General features: G+C 50.3%; 1 protein-coding gene across 1 annotated transcript in view; it reads left to right on the top strand.

The window, feature by feature from the left end:
• CDHR3 (cadherin related family member 3) overlaps nt 1-20,743 on the top strand; it is a 59,546-nt gene that overhangs the window by 27,507 nt on the left and 11,296 nt on the right. Inside the window, 8 exon segments of the mRNA XM_032401287.1 lie at nt 336-430; nt 1,213-1,317; nt 6,111-6,259; nt 8,052-8,241; nt 14,147-14,318; nt 15,881-15,983; nt 16,910-17,008; nt 18,901-19,127. Of these exon segments, the coding sequence (XP_032257178.1) occupies nt 336-430; nt 1,213-1,317; nt 6,111-6,259; nt 8,052-8,241; nt 14,147-14,318; nt 15,881-15,983; nt 16,910-17,008; nt 18,901-19,127 (1,140 nt within the window).

Raw genomic sequence — 20,743 nt, forward strand, 5'->3', positions numbered from 1 at the left:
AGTGAGAACATGGTGACAAGGAGAAGGGGACTGGACTCAGAAGCGGAGTGCCTAGACAGGGGGCCTTCACCCTCGCTCTGTCACTGAAGCCTGCTGGATCCAGCGACCAACTCCTCAGGGTGTGGCTTCTCAGGTCAGAGGCTCAGGCCAGCAGATCCAGAACTTTCTTGCTTCAAGAACCATTAAGACTGAGAACTGTGCATTGGGCTTCATCCCGATGCATCAAGGATGTTCCATGGGCCAAGAATATATAACGGGAATGGAACAAACTAGTCTCCCAGGGAAAGATGAATAGGTACTCTCAGTTACATTCTTTTTTTTTCCTTGTTTTTTAGTATTTCCTGATCTTCCCCTCAGTGAACTTCAGTATGTCTGCTAATGGGACCCTCTTCTCTACGACAGAATTTGACTTTGAAGCAGGACACAAAAGGTAGCCTTTGCCAATGACCTTGCTTGAAGTACCATCTATCTGAGGGTCAAGGAGCAGGCGTGGTGCGCCTGTGGGCCGCGAGGGAGGCCCCGAGTGGTTTTCTGCCTTTCTGCTGAGTTCAGAGGGCAGTGAGCCCCCAGAAGGAAGAGGGACTAAGGCAATTATCTGGAAAGCCTCCTTCCCCGTCCCAAATCTTCATCTCCACATAATAAGAATGGAGGGCTGGGAGAAGTGTCCCCAGGAATCTGGAGGATTGCCTCAGGTGCCTTTCTGGCGTGGGAGAGGCAGCTGTCAGAGCTGCGTGCTAACATCAGAGCAGCGGGGGGAGGCGAGCAGGTGGCTGAGGAAAGAGCTGAGGGGAGACCAAGGTTTGAGGATAAAAACACACAGGGTGACCTTAGCTGCTCACCTCACCAGGCTAGTTCCTCAGTCCCTGGGAGCCTTGGTCTCCTCACATGGGCGTAATACACGTCCGCAGGGATACTGTGAGGAAGGACGGAGACAGGGTGTGCAACGTGGCGGACGTGAGCAGCCCCGGGGGGAGATGGTGGCCAGGAATAACAACTATAGGGAGAGAGAGAAGGGGAGGGGTGGGTTTGCAGAGACGAGGAAGGAAGGGTCAACACGGCAGCTCTGACTCGATGTGTGCGTCTGTAGGAGGGTGGCCAGAAAGGGGCAGACCCTTCCCTCCCTCCTCCCAGCCCATTTTCCCCCACTCCATTTTGAGGTAGTGTCAGCAAAGCCTGAGTCCCTCACTCGGGGGTGGGGGGTCTCCCCGACAGTTTCCATCTGGTTGCAGGAGTGAGAGATAGCCAAGGGCTCGAAGCCTCCACAACGCTCCAGGTGAACATTGTGAATGTCAACGACGAAATCCCTCGCTTTACCAGGTAGGCCTGGGGGCGAGCCGGGCTCCTTGGGCCGCAGCTGCCATCTCTCCTGGGTGGCCCGGCTTTCTCAGAAGCATTTAATACAACACAGAGGGATGCCCTTTGCCCTGGCCCGGAGGAGAGCCAAGAGGCCTGAGATCTTCAGCGTCCTTTCTCTGAGCCTCCGGATGTTCCCCTGCCACCAGCTTCACTCCCCTTTCCCCTGCACCAGGGGATGGTGGGTACGGGGGGGAGTGGGGAGCAGGGCTGGACACGACGCCCCTGGTGTGGGGCTGGCCGCTGGGCCTGTGTAGAAGGTAAATACGCTGTTGTAATAGAGGTACTGCTATAATAGAGTGTTCAGCATGAATAATAGCAAAACCCTAGGGCACGCGCCATCAATCAAGGCTCTCTAAAGCCCACTCTCAGATTGGTGCGCTCTCTGACGGAGGAGGGGTCTCTTTCGATGATGCCTAAGAGGCCTGCCCGCTGCGGGGTGTTCTAGATTTCTTCCCGCCATGGTGGGTCCAGAAAAGAGATGTGGCTGTGTCTGGAACTCCTACATCCAGCGGAGGTGAGGTAGCCGGCGAGAATGGGCCTGGCACTGGCCCAGGCACAAAGAGCAGAGCCAAGCCTGTTATAGATTGGGATTTCGGAGGGGAAGATGAGATTCTGAGCTGGCAAACGACCCTGCAAGCAGCCTGGCTTCCTGGTTACCAGACTCCCCCTGCCCCAGCTGCTGAGGGGGGCTCAGGAGCCAGCCAGAATCAACCGGTAAAATCACCTGCCTGGTAAGTGACAGTAACTGCTTTCGTGGCTGTGAATAAATCCAGCTCAGGAGACTCCACCAACAGAAAGCCTCCGGGGCCCCAGAACCACATAGAATGCTTGCAAAAGTATTCTGCGATCGGGAGGTGTGAAGGCCACCCTACTCACAGGCTAAGCTGGCACCGTTTGGCAAAACCCAGCACCGCTGTGAAACTTCTGGATGTGCACGGTCTCCAGCCCAGTGGCTGGGTGTCCACGTGGAGGGAGGAACAGCAGGTGCACTCCCACACCACGCTTCCCAGCGAGCCCCGTGGCCAGGCGAAGCTTGGAAGGATGGCGCAATGCGCTTCTGCTGACCGGATCCTCCAGGAGCCCGGCACAGGCAGTTTATAAATAGCTGGGACATCCCAGCCTGGATTCAGACTCAAGTATTCGCGGGCACAGCCATGCAGACTCATGAGTAACCCGCAGGGGCAGGCGACGGCTGCGTGTGAGCCGGTGCCGTCTGCCACGTCGCTCCCACATTCCAGTCTGTGAGGCGGAGAAGCAGGCTAACGGGGTTGCCAGGGGGAAAATAAGTTCTCCCAACGGGCAGACCACCTGGTTTGGATGACGTCTTCCGAAAGAAAGCAGTTGGCCTCCGCAAAAAGAGAACATGGCCTTGGCCGGTTGCTGGGGCCCCCTGAGATAGGTCTGGAACTCTGGTTCTCCTTTTTGGTTTGAGAGATGATCCCGTTAGGCTCCATGCCAGAGAGATGGTCTGTGTGACCGTTTAACCATTTCGTAACAAGTCATTGGGCTTTATGTCAAACAGCGACCCATGGATGTTGGCAGGGATGGGTCTGCAAGAGCCTGTCCCTGGAAGGACTGGGGCAGAGGGGCTGCCCTGACTTCACCCAGGTTAGAGTCGACCTCGTCCCTCAGCCACCACAGTTTGCAAGAGTCTGCACGGTTTCAAAGTAGGTACTGACTTTGAGGGCTTTCATGGTTCCCTTGAGCCATGGTCCTTCTTTTCCTTCCAAATCAGTGTCAGGACGAACCATAAATTCTTTAATTCAGAATTAATGCAATTAAACCCTCAGACTGATTCAGCTATACTGAGTTTGAGGGTGAAGCAAAGCTGCAGAATGTGGAAACAACTCTTCTATCTTTACTAGTTGGTAAAGTCCTACAATTAATACAACCAAAGCGAGCGCTATTTCTGTTGTCGAGAGCTCACCATTTTATCCCTGGGTGGTGGCAAACATCTGAATGCTTTGTGGACTCCCGATGTGTACTCGAGGATTCTGCTATTATTACGGTGGAGCACCTTATTATAAAAGTACTTGACTTACATTTACTCTCTCCGTAGCAAGCACAATGCTTGCTGCCTTAGCAGAGCACTTCACCTTAGGCTTGAGCTGTCTCTCTCCCACTGCCTGTTTCTTTTGTATTTACCCGCCATCCTTTTCAACCTGGTGCCTCGCAATGCATACACACTTTTATGCACCTACTGCATACTCATCCGTAATACTGAAGCCATCCTCTGGGATTCATGCCCTTCCCCATGAATGTGGCCACTGGCCCTTGACTCCCTGGGCCCTGGTAATCCGGTGTTATGGGGGGGCAGTAGGGAACAGGCGGGGGGGGGGGGGCGGGAATGTAAGTGATATCAGAGCTTGACCCTGTCGGGTGGCTGCAGGGCCCCTGGCTGAATAGATCTTAACTGTGGGCTGAGGGTCACACCTTTATGTTAAATGGTATTTTATACACACTTGGGTCTTGGGTCCCCAGACCAAATAAACCAAAGATTTTTTGCCTTCTGCCAGGCTCAATATCAGGTGAGCCAAGGAGAGAATGGTATACCCGAGGAGCTATGCACTCACCAATAGCCTGACTGGTCCCCTTCACAGAGACCTGATTTCCTGGTGCGCCCGGCGGGGGGGCAGATGAGCCTGCAAAACGGGGTGCCTTAAGCAGTGCACTGTGGACATTCCCTGTGGTGGGCGCTGACCCCTGCACTGTAGGGGGTGTAGCTGCATCCCTGGGCTCTACCCCCTAGAGACGAGTAGCAGCCCCTGCCTCCACTTGTGACAAACAACATAATCACCCCCAGCTGAGAAGCACTATCTTGGAAGAAGGGGATTCTCCACCCAAGGTGTTCTCTGTCCTATGGCAGCCTGGGTATCTGTGGTTGTCACCTCTGGTGATTCCTTATAGGAGCTCTTCTCAAACTTTAAAGTGCACACAAATCCCTTGGTCATCTTGGGGAAACGCGGATCTCGATTCGGCAGTCTGGAGCTGGCCTGAGTTCTGCATTCAGATCCAGAACCTCCAGGGGGCCTGTGAAACATGCAGGGACCACAGTCGGAGTAGCTTGGCTAAGGGCTGAAGATATAGCAATCTCTTTGTTCGAAGTTAATGGAACCCATTCAAAGTAACCAAAGAAAAAAATAGAATATGTTAGAAACAGAGGCTCTCACATAATGGACGCAAGGGCTGAGTCTGGCTCTGGGAGCTGGGGCTACGTCCCTCTCTCCTCCGGCTCTGGGTTTGGTTCCTGCCATCCCTGCCTCCTTGGCTCACCCTGCTTTGTCTATTCCTGCCCCTCGGTGGGCTGCAGCCCAGATTCACCAAGAAAGGGATCAGGCAAGTAAGTGGATCAATGGGCAGCCTCAGTGAGGCCCTGGGTGGGGAGAGGCACAGAGCACTGGGGTGGCCTCTCGGCCTGAACAAGATTACTGTCCCCCCAATAGAGCGCACTGACAGGAAGTCACCTCAGGAATGGGGGGCAGACCCATGCCCCAGGCAGGAGCCCTGGTGAGCGAGGGCCTGCTTGCAGCCTCTCTCTGCCTGTCTCTGTCTGATGTTAGCTGGATGTCCCCTCTCCCTCTCCTTTCTCTTCCCTCTGGTCCCATCTACCCTGTGAGGAGGATGAGACAGAACTGCAGAAAAATTCTGAGCTCACAAAACGAATGCGATCATTTAGACCTGAGATATAATGTTCCCCTCTTAAGGAAGGGAAAATCCAAGCTTAGGAAACTGGTAAATCAGAGGGTGATGATTTGCCCCACTGAAATGATTTTCCCTCAGCAGAAGGATTTCCTGCAGGGTTATTCTAAACAATAAGCTTCCCTTGGTGCATGCAAAATTACTCATTTTACCCAAGTTGTGTGGTTAAAACTTTGAATCTCTCTGCCTTGTTATCAGCCTGTTCCCAAAGCAGTGGAGGCCTGAGGAGGATGGGTAAGTTGGCGATTTGGGGTTCTCTTGTAAGAGGGCATCCTTGGAGGGCAGTGACCTTGACTTCTCTGTTCAGAGAGCTGACCTTGTGATAAATGCAACTCAGGAAGGTGTACAAGTTCTCTGCGTAAATTCTGCTTCTGCAGGCAAAACAGAACAAAACAAAAAAGACAACGAAGAAATAAAAAGTATTTATAGTTTATTACCATAGCGTCTGGTGGCAGCCAGGCGATGGGAGCCAGGAAACTGTGTCCAGATGGATTTTTTTTTAAAGATTGTATTTATTTATTTGACAGAGAGAGAGCGTGCACAAGAAGGGGGAGGAGCAGAGGGAGAGGGAGAAGCAGGCTTCCCGCCGAGCAGGGAGCCCGATGCGGGGCTTGATCCCAGGACTGCGGGACCATGACCTGAGCCGAAGGCAGATGCCCAACCGACTGAGCCACCCAGGCACCCCTGTCCAGATGGATTTTTAAAATCACTCAGGGAGCTTTTGCACAAGAACTGGAGAGGGAGAGATGGCTGGATAGGCCGAGTATCCTGATGATCAGAGATGTGAACGCCCGGGCCGATCCGAATCGGTGTCAGGCCTGTGCGGAGTCAGAGCCGAGGCCACTGTACATGGTGGCATCAGCAGGGACGTGATCTTTGGAAACATAAAAGCCGCTCCCCCCGCCTCCTTTCAGCTGCTGATGCTTTCTTGGAGCATGTGGATGCAACTTCAGAAGCTCAGTGCTATATTTAGCACTAACCAAAATACCCACCTCGCCGACTCCACCCTCCCATGCCCCTGAAAATGAGCTGTGTCTGCTGTATTTCTGCTCCAGCCCGGCGCGAGTGTACACGATTCCCGAGGAGCTGGCTTCAGGCACCATTGTGGCCAACATCACAGCGGAGGACCCCGATGACAAAGGTTTTACCGGCTTCCTCCTCTACGGCATCACGACCCCTAACCGCTATTTCATGATCAACCAGTGTAAGTCACGCACACACACACACACACACACTTCCGTGCATCTTTTAATTCAGCCATTTGGATTCTTTCACAAATATTTTTATCTGTCTCCTGTTCTGGGGCATGCCTTTCTGTCTGGAGTATCATAACTGACCAGGGTAATAGATGCATTAAAAGCAGCTGACTTAGGGCTCGGGGAAACTGGACAGGGTCCCAAGGGGACGAGCTATATCACTCCTTCACCTTTGAAGCAGTGGCTCTCTAACAACGGATGAGTTCACTAACCTGGAAGTCTTCTGAAAAGAGGATCCAGACCAGCACTGTCCAAAAATAAACAGGGCGGGAGCCACGTATGTAATTTTAAGTCTAGTAGCCACATTTTTAAAAAGTAACAAGAAACAGGTGAAATTAACCTCAGTAAGGCATCTTAGTTATCCCAACATGTCCAAAATATTGTCATGAACATGTAACCAATATCTTAAAGTTATTAATGACGTATTTGATGTTATCATTTATTGTACCAAGTCTTGGAAGTTTGCTGTGTATTTTTTATTTACCACACATCTCAATTTGGATCAGCCACATTTCAAGTGCTGAATAGCCACGTGTGGCTAGTGGTTACCATACTGGACTACCTCGATCTAGAGCAATCTGCTGGGCTGCTGGGAGTTATCTTTCCATCTAAGTATGTCGGTGCAAGAAGGAGAGTTTCCCCCTCCTAGAACACCCATCTTTTATTGGGGTCTTAGCACATACCAGGTGCTATACTAAGCGATCCGCATGTATTCCATTTTAAATCCCAGCACAACAACCCAGGGAACTATCGTAATCCACACTTTATAGATGAGGGAACTAAGGCTTAGAGAGAGACTTGGACAGGGTAAATGACTTGTCCAAGGCCTCACAGCTTGTGGGTGTGAAGCAGATTGAAACCAAAGACTGCGACCCCAGAGACCACTCCTAGGCGATACCACCTCGCAAGTTCTCCCCTATCACATCCTTCTGAAGGACTTCACTGTACATGATGACTTTGTGGAGCCCAGCATCGGACAATCCCAGAAAAACAGTGTGTTATTTGCCCCAAGGGCTTTATGGCAAAGGATGCCTGGTCCCAGGAGAGGCAGGCTAAGGCAATAATTGTGCTCTATCTTGAGCATTGCTAGCGTCATATCATCGAGGGCCTCACTCAGCCAATGATGTAAGGATGGACAACCATGTTTAGAATTCTGTTCACTCTAGTATTGCAAATGTCACTTTTAAGAAATGCAGTGGTTTTTTGGAACAACTTTATTAAGACGCTGGTCGCAAGTAACAGAAATGAAGGCAAGCCAAACCAGGCATGAGAGAAAAAAAAAAGATAAGGGATACCTAGCAACAGGATCCTGGGGATCCCACAAGAACCGGTGGGTGGGTCACAGGGTGGGAACCAGGGCTGCCCCATCCACCTTGGCAGCGAGGGTTCTGGCCTCTGATCAGTAGCTCCACTGTTAACCTGACTTGTGTCTCTCGGTGACACATTCTCCAATAAGAGAACGCAGTGGGTCAAGCTGACTGGAGTCAGCTGTCTACCAGTCTGGTCAACTCTGGGCAAGGCCTGCTGCCAGGGGCCCAGCCCTGAAGTCTGAGGTGAAAAGTTCTGGAAAGGTCAGGCTGGGTATCCCAATCAATGTCTAATATAGGAACTTACTTGAGTTTTTTAAAAATGTGTTTATATAGAGGGTATTCTTCCTGCAAGCCAGTCCTCACACCAGAATGATCTTTCCAATTGCCTCCAAGTCTCCAAAGAGTCGTGTTCTCACCTTCGCCTTTTCAGTGACCGGTACGATCCAAGTGGCCCACAGGCTAGACCGAGATGCAGGTGAATTAAGACAAAATCCCTCCATTTCTCTGGAAGTTCTGGTGAAGGACAGACCCTCAGGGGGTCAAGAGAATCGCATGCAGATAACCTTCATCGTAGAGGACATTAATGACAACCCGGCCATGTGCACCAAGACCACCTTCAGGTATATTCACGTGCAGGGTGCCCCCCTCCTCAGTGCTCAGTGGGCCTCGACTTTTTGGCTTCTCTGGCAGGAACTGAAGAATCATGGGCATCCAGGACATGCTTCAATAACAGAAGCCCACCTGAGGTGTCCGATTTTGGAGATTGGTTTTCCTTTCTTGATCCTTTTCTCTTTCCTCTCTTCATTTTCTTTCCTTTTCCTTGTTTCCCTTCTGCACTTCCGTACTCTGGCAAAAAATACATATATATATTTTTTATTTTGCTCTCTCCTATAGCATGTTCATCTTTGTTCGTGAAGCATACCACAGAGACCCTCTGTGTACTGTGCCTTTTCTTTCTTTATTGCCACCCGTGGCAAGACGGTGCTGTTAGTTAGCGTTATAATAGAGACTTGAGACTTAGGATTAGTAGCCAGGAGCTCCCCGAGAAACACGCCACCAGTAATAGGAATAAATCACACCACGTATTTACTTAAAACAAAGCAAAACATCTAATTCACCTTACACAACTTAATTGCCGGGAAACCAAAGGCAACCGAAAGGGAAAAAAATGCAGAGACAAGTTATTTTGTACATTTTGACCTATTCTTCGTGTCACAACCTCTTCAGTGTTACTTAAAGTCACTCGTGATTCTGTGTTAATACGCCTTTTGGCGAACAGCACTCTCTCTCTACTAGCTATTTTGTCTAAATGCCACACGAGTCGTTCCCAGGGTTGGTTTCGTCTCTGTGGCTTCCTACTTGCTAGTCTCCAGTTTCTCGGGACCGTGAAGGTGGCTCCTTGTGGGTGGGAGGGCACCTGCCCAGTGACGCTGGCTGACAGCGTGCCTGCATCTGGAACAAGGCTGAAGACCAGAGCTGGTCCCCCTTTCAGATGTCCCCATGGAGAGAGTCTTCCTCTGAGGTCACCTTTGACAGGTTCTGCAAGGTCACTTTTTAAGCTCTAGGTGACTTTGGACACAGATCTAATCCATAGTGTGGTCATGCAAAGGACCCTAGGACAAAGGACAAAGATTGTTGAGGGTTAGCAATAGAACTATAAATTCCTTTATTATGCTTATGAATGTCTTCCTGTTTTCTCAATTGGCGTGCCCAGCAGGAAGCTAAAAATCAGTGTGGCCTGGAGTCAGATAGCAAAACAGTTAAACCTGTTTGGATGGGCCCTATTTGCCCCTTCAGATCCAGCTTCCAGACTTCCCCACCCTGCTCTGTGCCCTGGGAGTATGGATATGACCTATATGGATATCAATTGGCTCCCTCGCCCTGCAGCTTCTGGTTGGCCAATGGGAAGCTCTAGAATGAAGGGGAGAGTCAAGTCAGGGTATTTACCCCGCTGGCTCCCTGCCTGTCAGCTGGAGAACTCCCTCCATCTCCCGGAGTTCCCAGATTGCACATGGCAATCTCTGTTCTAGCTTCAGGAACTGCTCCCTCCACTGGCCCTTCTGGGCCTGGAGGAGGTAAGGGAGCTCCACTCTTACTAGCCCTGAGCTACTGCACCATCCCTTGGGGTTTCCATATACTCTGTGTGCACTTTTGTAATATAGCCCCTCCACTAAACCCTTCCTAGAATCATCTTAATTTATCATCTGCTTCCTGCTGAGGCCCTGATCAAGTCAGTAAGAGCCTTGACCATGTGATAGGTTTCTATCCCACCCCTAACCTCAGAGTCTGTTTGATGGGTGGGGCTGGTTGCCACGTGTAGTTCGGGCTGTGACTTCTACGCTATTCCACTCATAAATGGACCCACCTCTGTTAACTGAGCCTGGGCCCTGGGGATGGAGTCGAGATGCCACGCAGAGTCCCACTTCTACTTTCTTTGAAAATCTAAACCTAGCATTCTTGGGTGGCTCTAGTGCATGGGGGATTTCCTGTCCTCATGCCCTGCCCTTCTAGGCCCTCCTGCTCTTCTTTGTTCCCCTACCCTGAGAGGTGGAGGGTGTGGGTTGAGGAGTAAGAACTCTGGGAATCAATGACTGGCGAGGACTGTGCTGTCTCCAAGCTTCCTTGTCCATTTCCTCCCTGCCCGGTGCACTTCCGCTGTGGTCCCTGCTCCCCTGATGTGTGGCATGAAGGCTTGCGGACCGCATTCCATGTTGGCTGGGAAAACCACAGTTTCATGATCCAAGACTGTCCAGGCAAGCCCATGCAGAGTCCTGCTCTTGCTAATCTCTCCAAATTAGCCTTGAAGGTCAACGCCAGGCAGTAACTAGACTAATTGTACTGATTACTGAAGGTAACTCTAAACAGTGTTCAAGTCCCATTTCTGGGCTTTTCCAACACGCAGGCATCCCGTGAAAGCCAGGATCTGAGGAGGGGCAACAAAAGGGCTCCTTCCTCTGCAGCCTCAGGAGGTGGAAATCTTTATTCCAGAAACCCAGCCTCATTTGCAAACTCCAGGGGCTGGGAAACCTGACCCGGTATCGCCTGCCACCGATCCTTACCACCTTCCCCATTCCCACCATGCCGGAGCACACAGGTGGGTCCAAACCAAACAGAACAGGACTGGTGGTGCCACCAGCTCTGACAACATGTGTCCCTGAATATTTATTCCTTCTTCAGGGCTTTTGGCGTGGTCTCTGCTGGGGAGTTTGGGAGAGCAGGTGGAAGAGAGGGAGAGGGCGCCAGCACCCAGTGGGTTGGAGGCAGGTGGCTGCGTGCCCGGCCCCCTGCTGCCCCCGTGGGTCGCAGGGTCCTGCAGGCTCTCAGGCCGGCCTGGAGATGGAAGCAGCCCTTAGCACGGAGGCCCCTGCAGCTTTCCCAGGCTGGTGATGAATGAGCCCGGGGCCTGAGGGAGGCATCAAAGGCACCGTGACAGCCCCCACTCTGGTTGTAAATTGTCCTGCGCTTGGCTGAAAGCGCTTGGCAAGCTGTTTGTGAGCCAGAGGAGGAGAAGGTCAGTCGGCTCAGACTGCGGCTGGGCCAGTCACCTTTGCACGGGGAGGGAACGTGGTCAGATGGCTGGGAGCAAGGGCAGCCGGCCTTTGAGGCAGGCCTTGATGAATGAGGGGGAGTGGTTTTCCAAGTCATGCGTTTGGGGGAAAAATACCAAGTGTCAGGGAGGGAAGAATGAAAAGAGCACTCTAGGCAGCCCCGAGAGGCGGAGAGCATGCAACGTCTGGCTGCAGGACGCGGGATTCTTTGGATGATGCAACACTCTGGCTTCCGCAGAGTCGGAATCAAGGTCTGGGTCCCCAAAATGTCTGTGGGCCTGGAGATTCATTGTTGGAACTTACAGTCAAATTTCCTAACACAGACAATAGAGAAGCCTGCCTGCCTGCGCCAGCTTTCAGGGACAGGTCTCGAAACCACTCTGAACCACTCTTTCTTCACCTGTGAAATGGGGACAAGAATCTAGAGCCCTTGAAGATGAGGGAATCAGAGGTAGTGCTTTTAAAGTACTTGTTCTGATACAACATGTCGTTGGTGTTTAATAAGTGATATCTATTCTAAGTACTTATAAATGAAACCATGACATTGTATAGTCAAGACAGGAATGGAAATGTTTGGACCCCAGTCCCGCTGAAACGGAGGCTGTCTCTGCCAAAGGGCACCTGTCAGAGAAAATGCTTTCCAGGAAGCAAGCCCAGTTATTCTCAGCAGCCCAAGACCCTCCTTGCTGGCAGGCATTGCTCTGCCTTCGCTGAGCCCAGAGCCCACGTTAGCTGCCATGAAGAGATGATGTGGGATATAGAAGGGAGCAGAGTTTAGCTGCAGAGAGAGGTGATAGTGTAGAGGATTAGGGAACTTAACACATGCTAGTCTGGTGCTCTGAGTACAGGACACCAAGACGGGATTAAATGTGTGAGGCTTTTATTAGGGGACACTGCTGGGGGAGAAAATGGGGTGAGCTGGACAAGGCTGGGAGAGTCGTCAGACCTCAGCAAAGGGAAGAGGGAAGGAGGATGGACAGAAATGTTCTAGCCTGCTGCGTAGGCTCTGGGAGGTTTGGCTAGGGCATCGCGGAGTCCTAGTGCCAGAGTCCGCGGTCACCGGTCGGGAATGAGCCTCCCTTAGTATCTCTGCGACACGCGGTCGCAGGCACATGGCCTCACTGCATATGAAACAATGGATCTCAGAACACAGCAGCATAGGGTCTGTGTTCAGGTATGGTCCTTGGTTGAGCATCTTCCAGACATGTTCTCATGGCAGCCACCATGTATTTTTCTAAGAGAGAAATGATTGAGGTAGACAGCAAAAACCAAACCAAACCACACACCAGCCACAGATTCCTCTCTGTCTGCACCCACACCCCTTTACAATGGGATTCTGCCATTCCTCCCATTAAGAGATGGGTTCCTCTTTCTACTCCTTGGATCTGGACCTGACCGTGTCGGTTGCTTTAGCCACTGGAACATTCACAAATGGGACGCAGCCGAGGCTCGAACAGTATGCATGCATTGGGACTTGCCCTCTTTTGCTACTTTTGGGAACCTGAGGTGTCCATGCGAAGAGCCTGGACCCGTCTCGTGGAGGGTTATCGACGACACGAAGCAGACACCTACTGCCCTCCCGCCACGAGACGTGACCGAGGCCATCCTAGACCAGCCAGCCCCCACCGGACGGCCAGACAACAGAGGCGGGCCAAGCCAGACACGAGCCCAAAGAACTCATGGATAGTCCTGAGTATTGCAAGAAATAACAAGGGGCTCCTTTTAAGCCACTACATTTTGGGCTGGTTTATTATGAAGCAAAAGCTAACTGACATGATTTATGTCTAGATTATAGATGGAAAACCTGAAATCTGGAGACACAGTAAAGTCCCTGAATGAACTGAAGCCTAAAGGTGTTAATCACGCTTCCTCGGGGCCTCCCACACCGAGCTCGGCTGGACCAGATGGCTCCGAGTGTGCGGGCAGCTTTCCTCATTTGTGCTACTGGAGTCAGCCGAGATCGGGACGCCCGAATTCAACCCTTGATAAAGCTCTCTTGGGTGAATGGCACTAACATGTTAGGGGGCCCTTTTATGACGTCAAAGTCCATTAGAACACAAGTGGCGGAAATCCCGAGTTTCAAAGCGTGGGAGGTGAGGAGGGCAGGCACCCAGCGATTTTCCCTAACCAGGTCATAAGCCCTGGGCAGGCAGGGCAGGATTCCGGATTTCTCTTATATTCTTCTTCACGGCTGTGTTAGCCTCCCAAGTCACCATTCCCTCATTCAACGGACGTTAGTGCGTGTGCCAAGAAGAGAGCAAAGATTTCTGTCCTCGTGGAGCTTCCATTGCAGGGGGGGAAACAGGAGATAAACGGGATAAATAAGTAACTGTGTAGCAGATGGGAAAAGGGTAAGTGCTAAGAATTTAAAATAAAGGGGCGCAGCCGGAGAGGGAACAAGGGACAGGAGCGGCTAACGTTGAGAGAAGGGCGCCAGGGTGGCCTCCCGAGAAGGCGACACTGATTGGAGACTCAAGAAAGTGAACGAGCAAGCCGGGTGGGCATTTGTGGGAAGAGCATTGCACAGCTGGGGACGGCCTGAGGTCAGACTTCCAGGAGCACGGGGAGGGGGGGGCGGAGTTCTAGGAGCACTGGGAAGCGAGGTGGTGGGAGCCAACAGGGAGCACTGCGGCAGGAGATGAGTTCAGACCGGTAAGGCGAGGCAGGGCGCGCACATCATGAAGAGCCCCCTCGATCGAAGTGAGCACTTTGAGTGAAATAGAAGCCATTTGGGATTTAGGAGCAGAAGAGTGGCGTGACCTGACAACGTTTTAACAGGATCCCTCTGGTTGCTGTGTTAAGAAGAGTCTGAAAGGAGGCAAGGGCAGAGCAGGGAACCCATTAGGCCGTGACTGCAGTCGCCGCGGACTAGCTTTGAACTGAAATTAAAGCAGAGGTGTCTAGCCTAGGGCCTATGTCAGGAGGAGCACTCAATCACCGTTTGTCGGGAAAATATTGAACCGTGTCTTTTCCGCAGCATTATGGTGCCTGAAAGAGCGGCCAAGGGGACCTTGCTTCTGGACCTGAACAAGTTCTGCTTTGATGATGACAGCAAAGCACCAAACAACCAATTCAACTTCACCACGCCATCTGGAGTGGGGAGCAGCGGCAGATTTTCACAGGATCCAGCTGGCTCTGGGAAAATCGTGGTCAGTTAATGGTCATTGCATCACTGAAAGGGCATCGGGGAAGCTGGTGTAACATGCATAGAGCTTTTGCTGCCCCGTAGAGGGAAATTTCCAAGGTAACTCCCTCTCAAAGCGACTGTAACTGACAAACGTAACAGTGACTCTGTTTTCCCCATGCGCCCTTTATTTTACCCAAGTTCCAGGACTCATTTGTTTTTTTTTTTTTTTTTTTTTTTTTTAAAGATTTTATTTATTTATTTGACAGAGAGAGACACAGTGAGAGAGGGAACACAAGCAGGGGGAGTGGGAGAAGGAGAAGCAGGCTTCCCGCGGAGCAGAGAGCCCGATGTGGGGCTCGATCCCAGGACGCTGGGATCATGACCTGAGCCGAAGGCAGACGCTTAACGACTGAGCCACCCAGGCGCCCCCAGGACTCATTTGTTATGCATAGTTGTGCCTGGGTGCTAAGGACTGGATTCTCTGCTGCAAAGCTTGCAGTTGGCGTGCCTGTTCCGTGTGCCCCTCAAGGTCACGTTAGTGCCCTCCGGGCTCAAGCGCTTTTGTTTACCTGAGGGCTCATCTCTGGCCCAGAGAAGTGTTAAGTGAGAGAAAGGTAGTCCAGCTCCCCGGCTGTGGAACCACTAGAGACCCCGCGGAGAATGAGGGGTGGCCGGTGTGTAGCTGGCCCCCTCCACAGCAGCTCCACAGGGGCAAACAAGCAGAATTGGAAGACATGAAAGGCAGGTCCCAATGAGCTGTGGAGACCTTTACCTACAGGGTTCCCGATGGAGGGTGATGGGGAAGGAGGAGAGGGAAGTGAAAGGGCAGAGGGGTCAGGAGTGGGGGGTCTGGGAGTGGGGAGTCTCAGAGTGGGGGGCCTAGGAGTGGGGGGCCAGGGAGTGGGGGGCCTGGGAGTGGGGGTTCTGGGATTGGGGAGTGGGGGGAGGTCTTTGCATCAGGGATAGAGAGCCTCAGGGAGAACCAGCAGCCCACTAGGCATTCTCTCCCCACCTCCCATCCCAAGCCTTTCTTCCACCCCCAAGAAAGTCTTACCAATTTTATGCACACATGTCAGCTAAAAAATAATTTCTATTTTTTCTGTTTAGGAAATTAATACAACTTCACTGTAGAATGTAGAAAACACAGAACAGCATTCTCAATAGTGAGAACCACTATTAACATTGTGATGTGTTATCCTCTTGTCTTCTTCCCTATGCATACAGTTTTATGAATATGCCATACATATATGCATAAATCTTTTAAATGATGGAAATATCCCTGCCTATAGGATTCTATATCGTGCTTCTCTTCAAGTAACCTGAAGTCTTGAGCTTATGCTGTTGGGCACTAGTGCTTGATGAACATCTTTAACATAGATTCTCCTGCTAAATTCTTTTGAATAAATTCTCTAGCACTGAGCAAAGGTATGGATGTAACCTGTTAAAGCTCCTCTTATAGCAAAATGCTTTGCAGAGAAGGTTTTGCAATTTATATATCCACTGACAGTACATGAAAATGTCTCTGTCAGTTTAATTAAAAGGATTGTTTATTCTGTGTAATATGATATCTCTGTTTTAATCTAGTTGATTGGTGACCTAGATTATGAAAATTCAAGTAATCTAGCAGCCGGCAATAAGTACACCGTGATAATCCAGGTGCAGGATGTTGCCCTTCCTTACTATAAAAGCAAGTATCATTTTGATTTATTTCACGAAGCATCTTCTTTGAGTAGCAATAGCTAAACTGTGCTAGGCAGCACTTGGTATTGGGCTAGGTATTTGTGTTCAAAAGGAGACTTCAAAAACCCGAACACTTGGGAATCAGCCCAGCCTCCTCCTGTCCTTTGCCAGGCACTTTTGATCTGTCTCTGAGTTCTTTCTTCTGTGTCACCTAAAATCTCAAGGATCTGCTGCCCACCCCGCCCCGCCCCCCTCCTCTAGTAGTGCTCAACGCAGAACCTCCCCTTTCCTGGCTCAATTACAACACTAAGAGTCTTTTAAGGATCCTTCTGTCTGGCTTTTGTCTTGCCCCTTTCCAGTGCACCCTCCACATTCTGACAGTGATTTTCAGGAAATGCAAATAGCATTATATTACTTCTTCGCTGAAAGCCCTCCATGTGTCTCCCCATAGCTGTCAGTTCAAGTTCAAACTCTGGCTTAGCACACAAGGACTTTCATCTCTGGCCCCTGCCTAACTCTCTGGCGTCAGCTCTGGTTGCCCATCTCTAAGCTTCCCTTTTTCCAAACTGCAGTTTCCCTGAGACAGTCATGTAGTTCTCTAACTCGGTATCCTCGCACATGCCCAGAACCACCCCACCCCCCTGCACCCCTGCTCCACCCTGGCCCGTTTGTTTGAACTCTAAATATCCCTATGAGCCAGCTTCTTGCACTTCCTCCAGCATCCGCAGTGACGTGTACACATGTTAAGCCAAAGGCAATTAACTACTCTAAGTAAGCATCGCAAAGGCAGGACCCACTAGGTCTTCTTCACCTTGTATTTCCTCCATTTTGCACAGAGCCTGGGACACGGCAGGTGCTTTAAAAATGGTGAATAAACACATGTGTGAGAGGGGGGTGTTGCAATTTAATTTTTTTTTCTGTCTCTGCTTTCAGACAACATCTACATTTATATCTTCACAAAGCCCGAAAATGAGTTTCCTCTTGCCTTTGACAGGCCATCCTACGTATTTGAGGTGTCAGAATTAAGGCCAGGTAAGGAGCCGACAGGACACAGATCCCAGGGCTCCTGATGGACTCCTTCATTCCACGGAGCAGAAACCGCCTTCAGCTCAGGGGCCCTGAGTGGTGTTGTGCACGGCAACTCACAGCTCATTCGTGTTTATTGCATCTCTTATTTCTTTTTAAATTGTCCTCACTGCTGAGGAGCTCTTCAGGTGAAACCTAGATTTTGGAAAACTATTGTTTAAGCTGCGTTTCTCCGAACCCCTGATTGCTTCCTTGTCTGTGTGCCTGATTCCGCTCATCTTTCCTTTTTGTGGCCTAAGTTTTCCCTCGGTCTCCACTGTGATTTTTATCCCGCTCGCGCAGACAATGGAAATTTAAAAATAGAGAAGAGCTTTCCCATTTGTAGATTTCCTTCATTTAAAAACAAAATAAAGACATTTTCTCGCCCGTAACAGGATTCCCTGGAGGACTCTTTTGTGCCCTCTGTTCACATCTCCATTTCTGCGGGTTCTTCCTCTCTTTCAGCTTCAGCTTCTCCCCAACTCCCCTGACTTCAAGGTGGGACCCTTAACTCTAGTATAATCCCATTCAGTCCCACTTTTGATCCTTAACTCATGGATACTTCCTCTTCTTCTCTATTTAGCCAACCAACCAACCAACCAACCCAAACACTCCCTCTAAAATGATCTCCTCTCCATATTAGTTTCTGTCTTGAGGATGGTCTCCATTTCCTGGCGTTAAGTTTTAAACAAAGGGCAAAAATGCTCTGAAGAGAATGCTTTTAATTCCTTATACCTCATCCAGGTATACGGATGCACAAATGCAGCAGGCATTTTAAGAATAAGCAAGCTTCTTATTCCTCACATATCTTATTATGATTATCGATCACCTACTGTGGGTCAAGCACTTGGCGCTGGAGCTATACAGTTAAATGAGAGGTTTCTGCCCTTGAGGAGTGCAATGTATGAGAAAGAGCCACAGAACAAGCCAGCCAGAACTCCAGCAGCCCCACCAACAAGCTTTGTAAAATAAGCAAAATGGAGCAGTCTTTAAAATTCTATACTCTAGGGACGCCTGGGTGGCTCGGTTGGTTAAGTGTCTGCCTTCGGCTCAGGTCATGATCCCAGGGTCCTGGGATCGAGCCCCACGTTGGGCTCCCTGCTCCGCGGGGAGCCTGCTTCTCTTTCTCCCCCTCCCTTGTGCTCTCTAGCTCTCTCTCTCAAATAAATAAATAAAATCTTAAAAAAAAAAAAATTCTAGGGCGCCTGGGTGGCTCAGTTGGTTAAGCGTCTGCCTTCAGCTCAGGTCATGATCCTGGAGTCCCGGAATCAAGTCCCACATCGGGCTCCCTGCTCAGCGGGGAGTCTGCTTCTCCCTCTGACCCTCTTCCCTCTCGTGCTCTCTATCTCTCATTCTCTCTCTCTCAAATAAATGAATAAAATCTTTAAAAAAATAAAATTCTATACTCTGATCATCGGTTGCTAAACCCTTTCAAAAACTGTTTATTTTTCATCTTGTTTGTAAGAGTAATTCACGCTCATAACAGAAAATTTGAAAGAGACAAAAGACATTCAGACAACACTGCTGCGAACCAAGTATGTGTGAGGATGTTCTTTGCAGTGTTGCTTATGATCACGTAATATGAGCACATAATTGGCGTGCTTGGAGTCTATATAAAGGCATGAATTGTCTTTAATGCCTTACTCTATGGCTTGGATCATAGGGCCAGTTACCCGGTGCATGCTCATTAGCACAATTTGATTTTAATAGACTTGAAGACATAAAACATACAGTGTATGAGCAGCAAAGAGACCTCCAAAAGTCCTTCTGCCCATGGTGACGGGAATGTGCGCTCCTGGAGTCTCCCCTCCCGCCCCTCCCCCAAAGCAGGACTAATCTCAGGTACTTTATTCTTCCAGCTCGAACCCGGGTGGGAGTAGTGCATGCCACCGATAAAGACTCCCCCCAGAGCAGCATCGTGTACTCCATCTCCACGGGAGGAGCCAGCCTCCAGTACCCAAACATATTTTGGATCAATCCCCAGACGGGAGAACTCCAGCTGGTGACAAGAGCAGACTACGAAACAACCCCCATCTATATTCTCAGAATCCAGGCCACCAATGGCGAGGACAGCAGCTCAGTCACTGTGAGTGGGGCCTTGGGTGTGTTCACACCAGCCCGACCGGTTGACTTAGGATCTTTCTGGCACCTTCCAGATGTGGCTGTAGCAATAAGGAATCTTAACAGGGCCCATCCCGCAGATGTAAGGGGAATGACTAGTGGTGTCCAGGACGGCACACTTGGACACAGCTAGCAGAGCCTTGGAAATAAAGATTGGCATCTGTAGGCCCAAGTTCGTGGGTGGCTGGGAGGTGTGCCAACATTGATGACCACTCTGCGCAGCCGGCTTCCCCCTGTTACCCTTTAGATCTCCCTTCACTTTGGCAGTGGGCTAGCGGTGAGATGCATGCTTCCAGAAGAGTGGTGTGGTTTTGTCGCTATGCGTAGTTTCGCCATGTTTCTACCCCTCCCGAATCACATCAGATAGGGTAGACCTTCACATGATGTGGCCTGCTGCTTCTCAACCATGGTGTTGCGCATCTGGTTAAATGTAGATGCTGAGTCGGCAGGTCTGAGTGGGTCTCGGAATCTGCATTTCTAACACACTTCCAAGTGGTGCTGATGCAGCTGGTCTGAGGCCACACTTTGAGTAACGAGGGTTTAATAGGGTTGTGCTGTCCATGGTTATGATTATCTGGAGATAATATGATGGCCGCAAAGACGGAACTATTTCTTGGTCTTTCCCATTAATAAAGTGAAGGAGCATAAGGCAAAATGAACTGTTGGCCAGTGCCAGGCGGCCCCGTGTGATACGGAGAACGACTGGTTCAATCCGGAGACGGAGTTCATGTCTCAACTTTAATCCCAATTTTCCAAGGGGGTCTGAGCAACGCTTATCTTTGTGTCCCAATTTCTCTCTCTCTTAAATGGAGAGTCACCTGATAACCCATCGCCTGAACAGTCCAGTTCCTCTGATGACTGGCTTTGAATTAATAGGACATGTTTCTAATGATGTGCGAGGCTCGACATTGCTAGCTGAGCAAAAGACGTGCTAAGCTGAAGATAATTGTCGTGTTTGTTAGGCTGGGTTTTTGAGAAAAATGAATGGACTCCACTCTGGGAGCTAACTGGAGTGAACATTTCAATTTATTCCCGGGCTCAGAAATAGCTGAAATCCCCAAATTTCAAAGGTAGAATGAACACGACTCAAAATTCATAAGCCTTTAAAAAGGGTGATGATCACGTAAGTCCCTTCCAGGGCTGACATTCTATGATTCCATGCTGGCAGGCGTCCCAGTCCGTACTTCAATTCACCAAGCATAAAAGACGACGATGAAACAGAAGAGGCTAGCTTCTGCTCCTGGCAGCTTAGGGCCACCGGCTTCGTAAAGTGCCCATAGGCCAGGTCACAGATGAGATCCCAGCTTAGCCAGGTCAACTCCTTCTATCCTGGTCGTTCTCAACCCTGGCTGCATATTAGAATCAGCTGGAGAACTCTTACAAAAGTGCCTGGGCCCCACCCTCCTGAGAGTCCAGTTCATCTGGTCTGGAGTGGGCCTACAAAGTGGAGCCAGAGCTGAGAACCATTGTTCTATATTCCAGAGTTAAAGACAGAACTTCCAATCTGCAAGGGCGATGGGCAAGGAACTATAGGGGGTCACCGTAAATTCGTCTTCATTACTGGAAAAACAACTCCGCATC

This window comes from Phoca vitulina, unplaced genomic scaffold (genome assembly GCF_004348235.1).
Source record: "Phoca vitulina isolate PV1807 unplaced genomic scaffold, GSC_HSeal_1.0 scaffold4, whole genome shotgun sequence".
Lineage (NCBI taxonomy): Eukaryota > Metazoa > Chordata > Mammalia > Carnivora > Phocidae > Phoca > Phoca vitulina.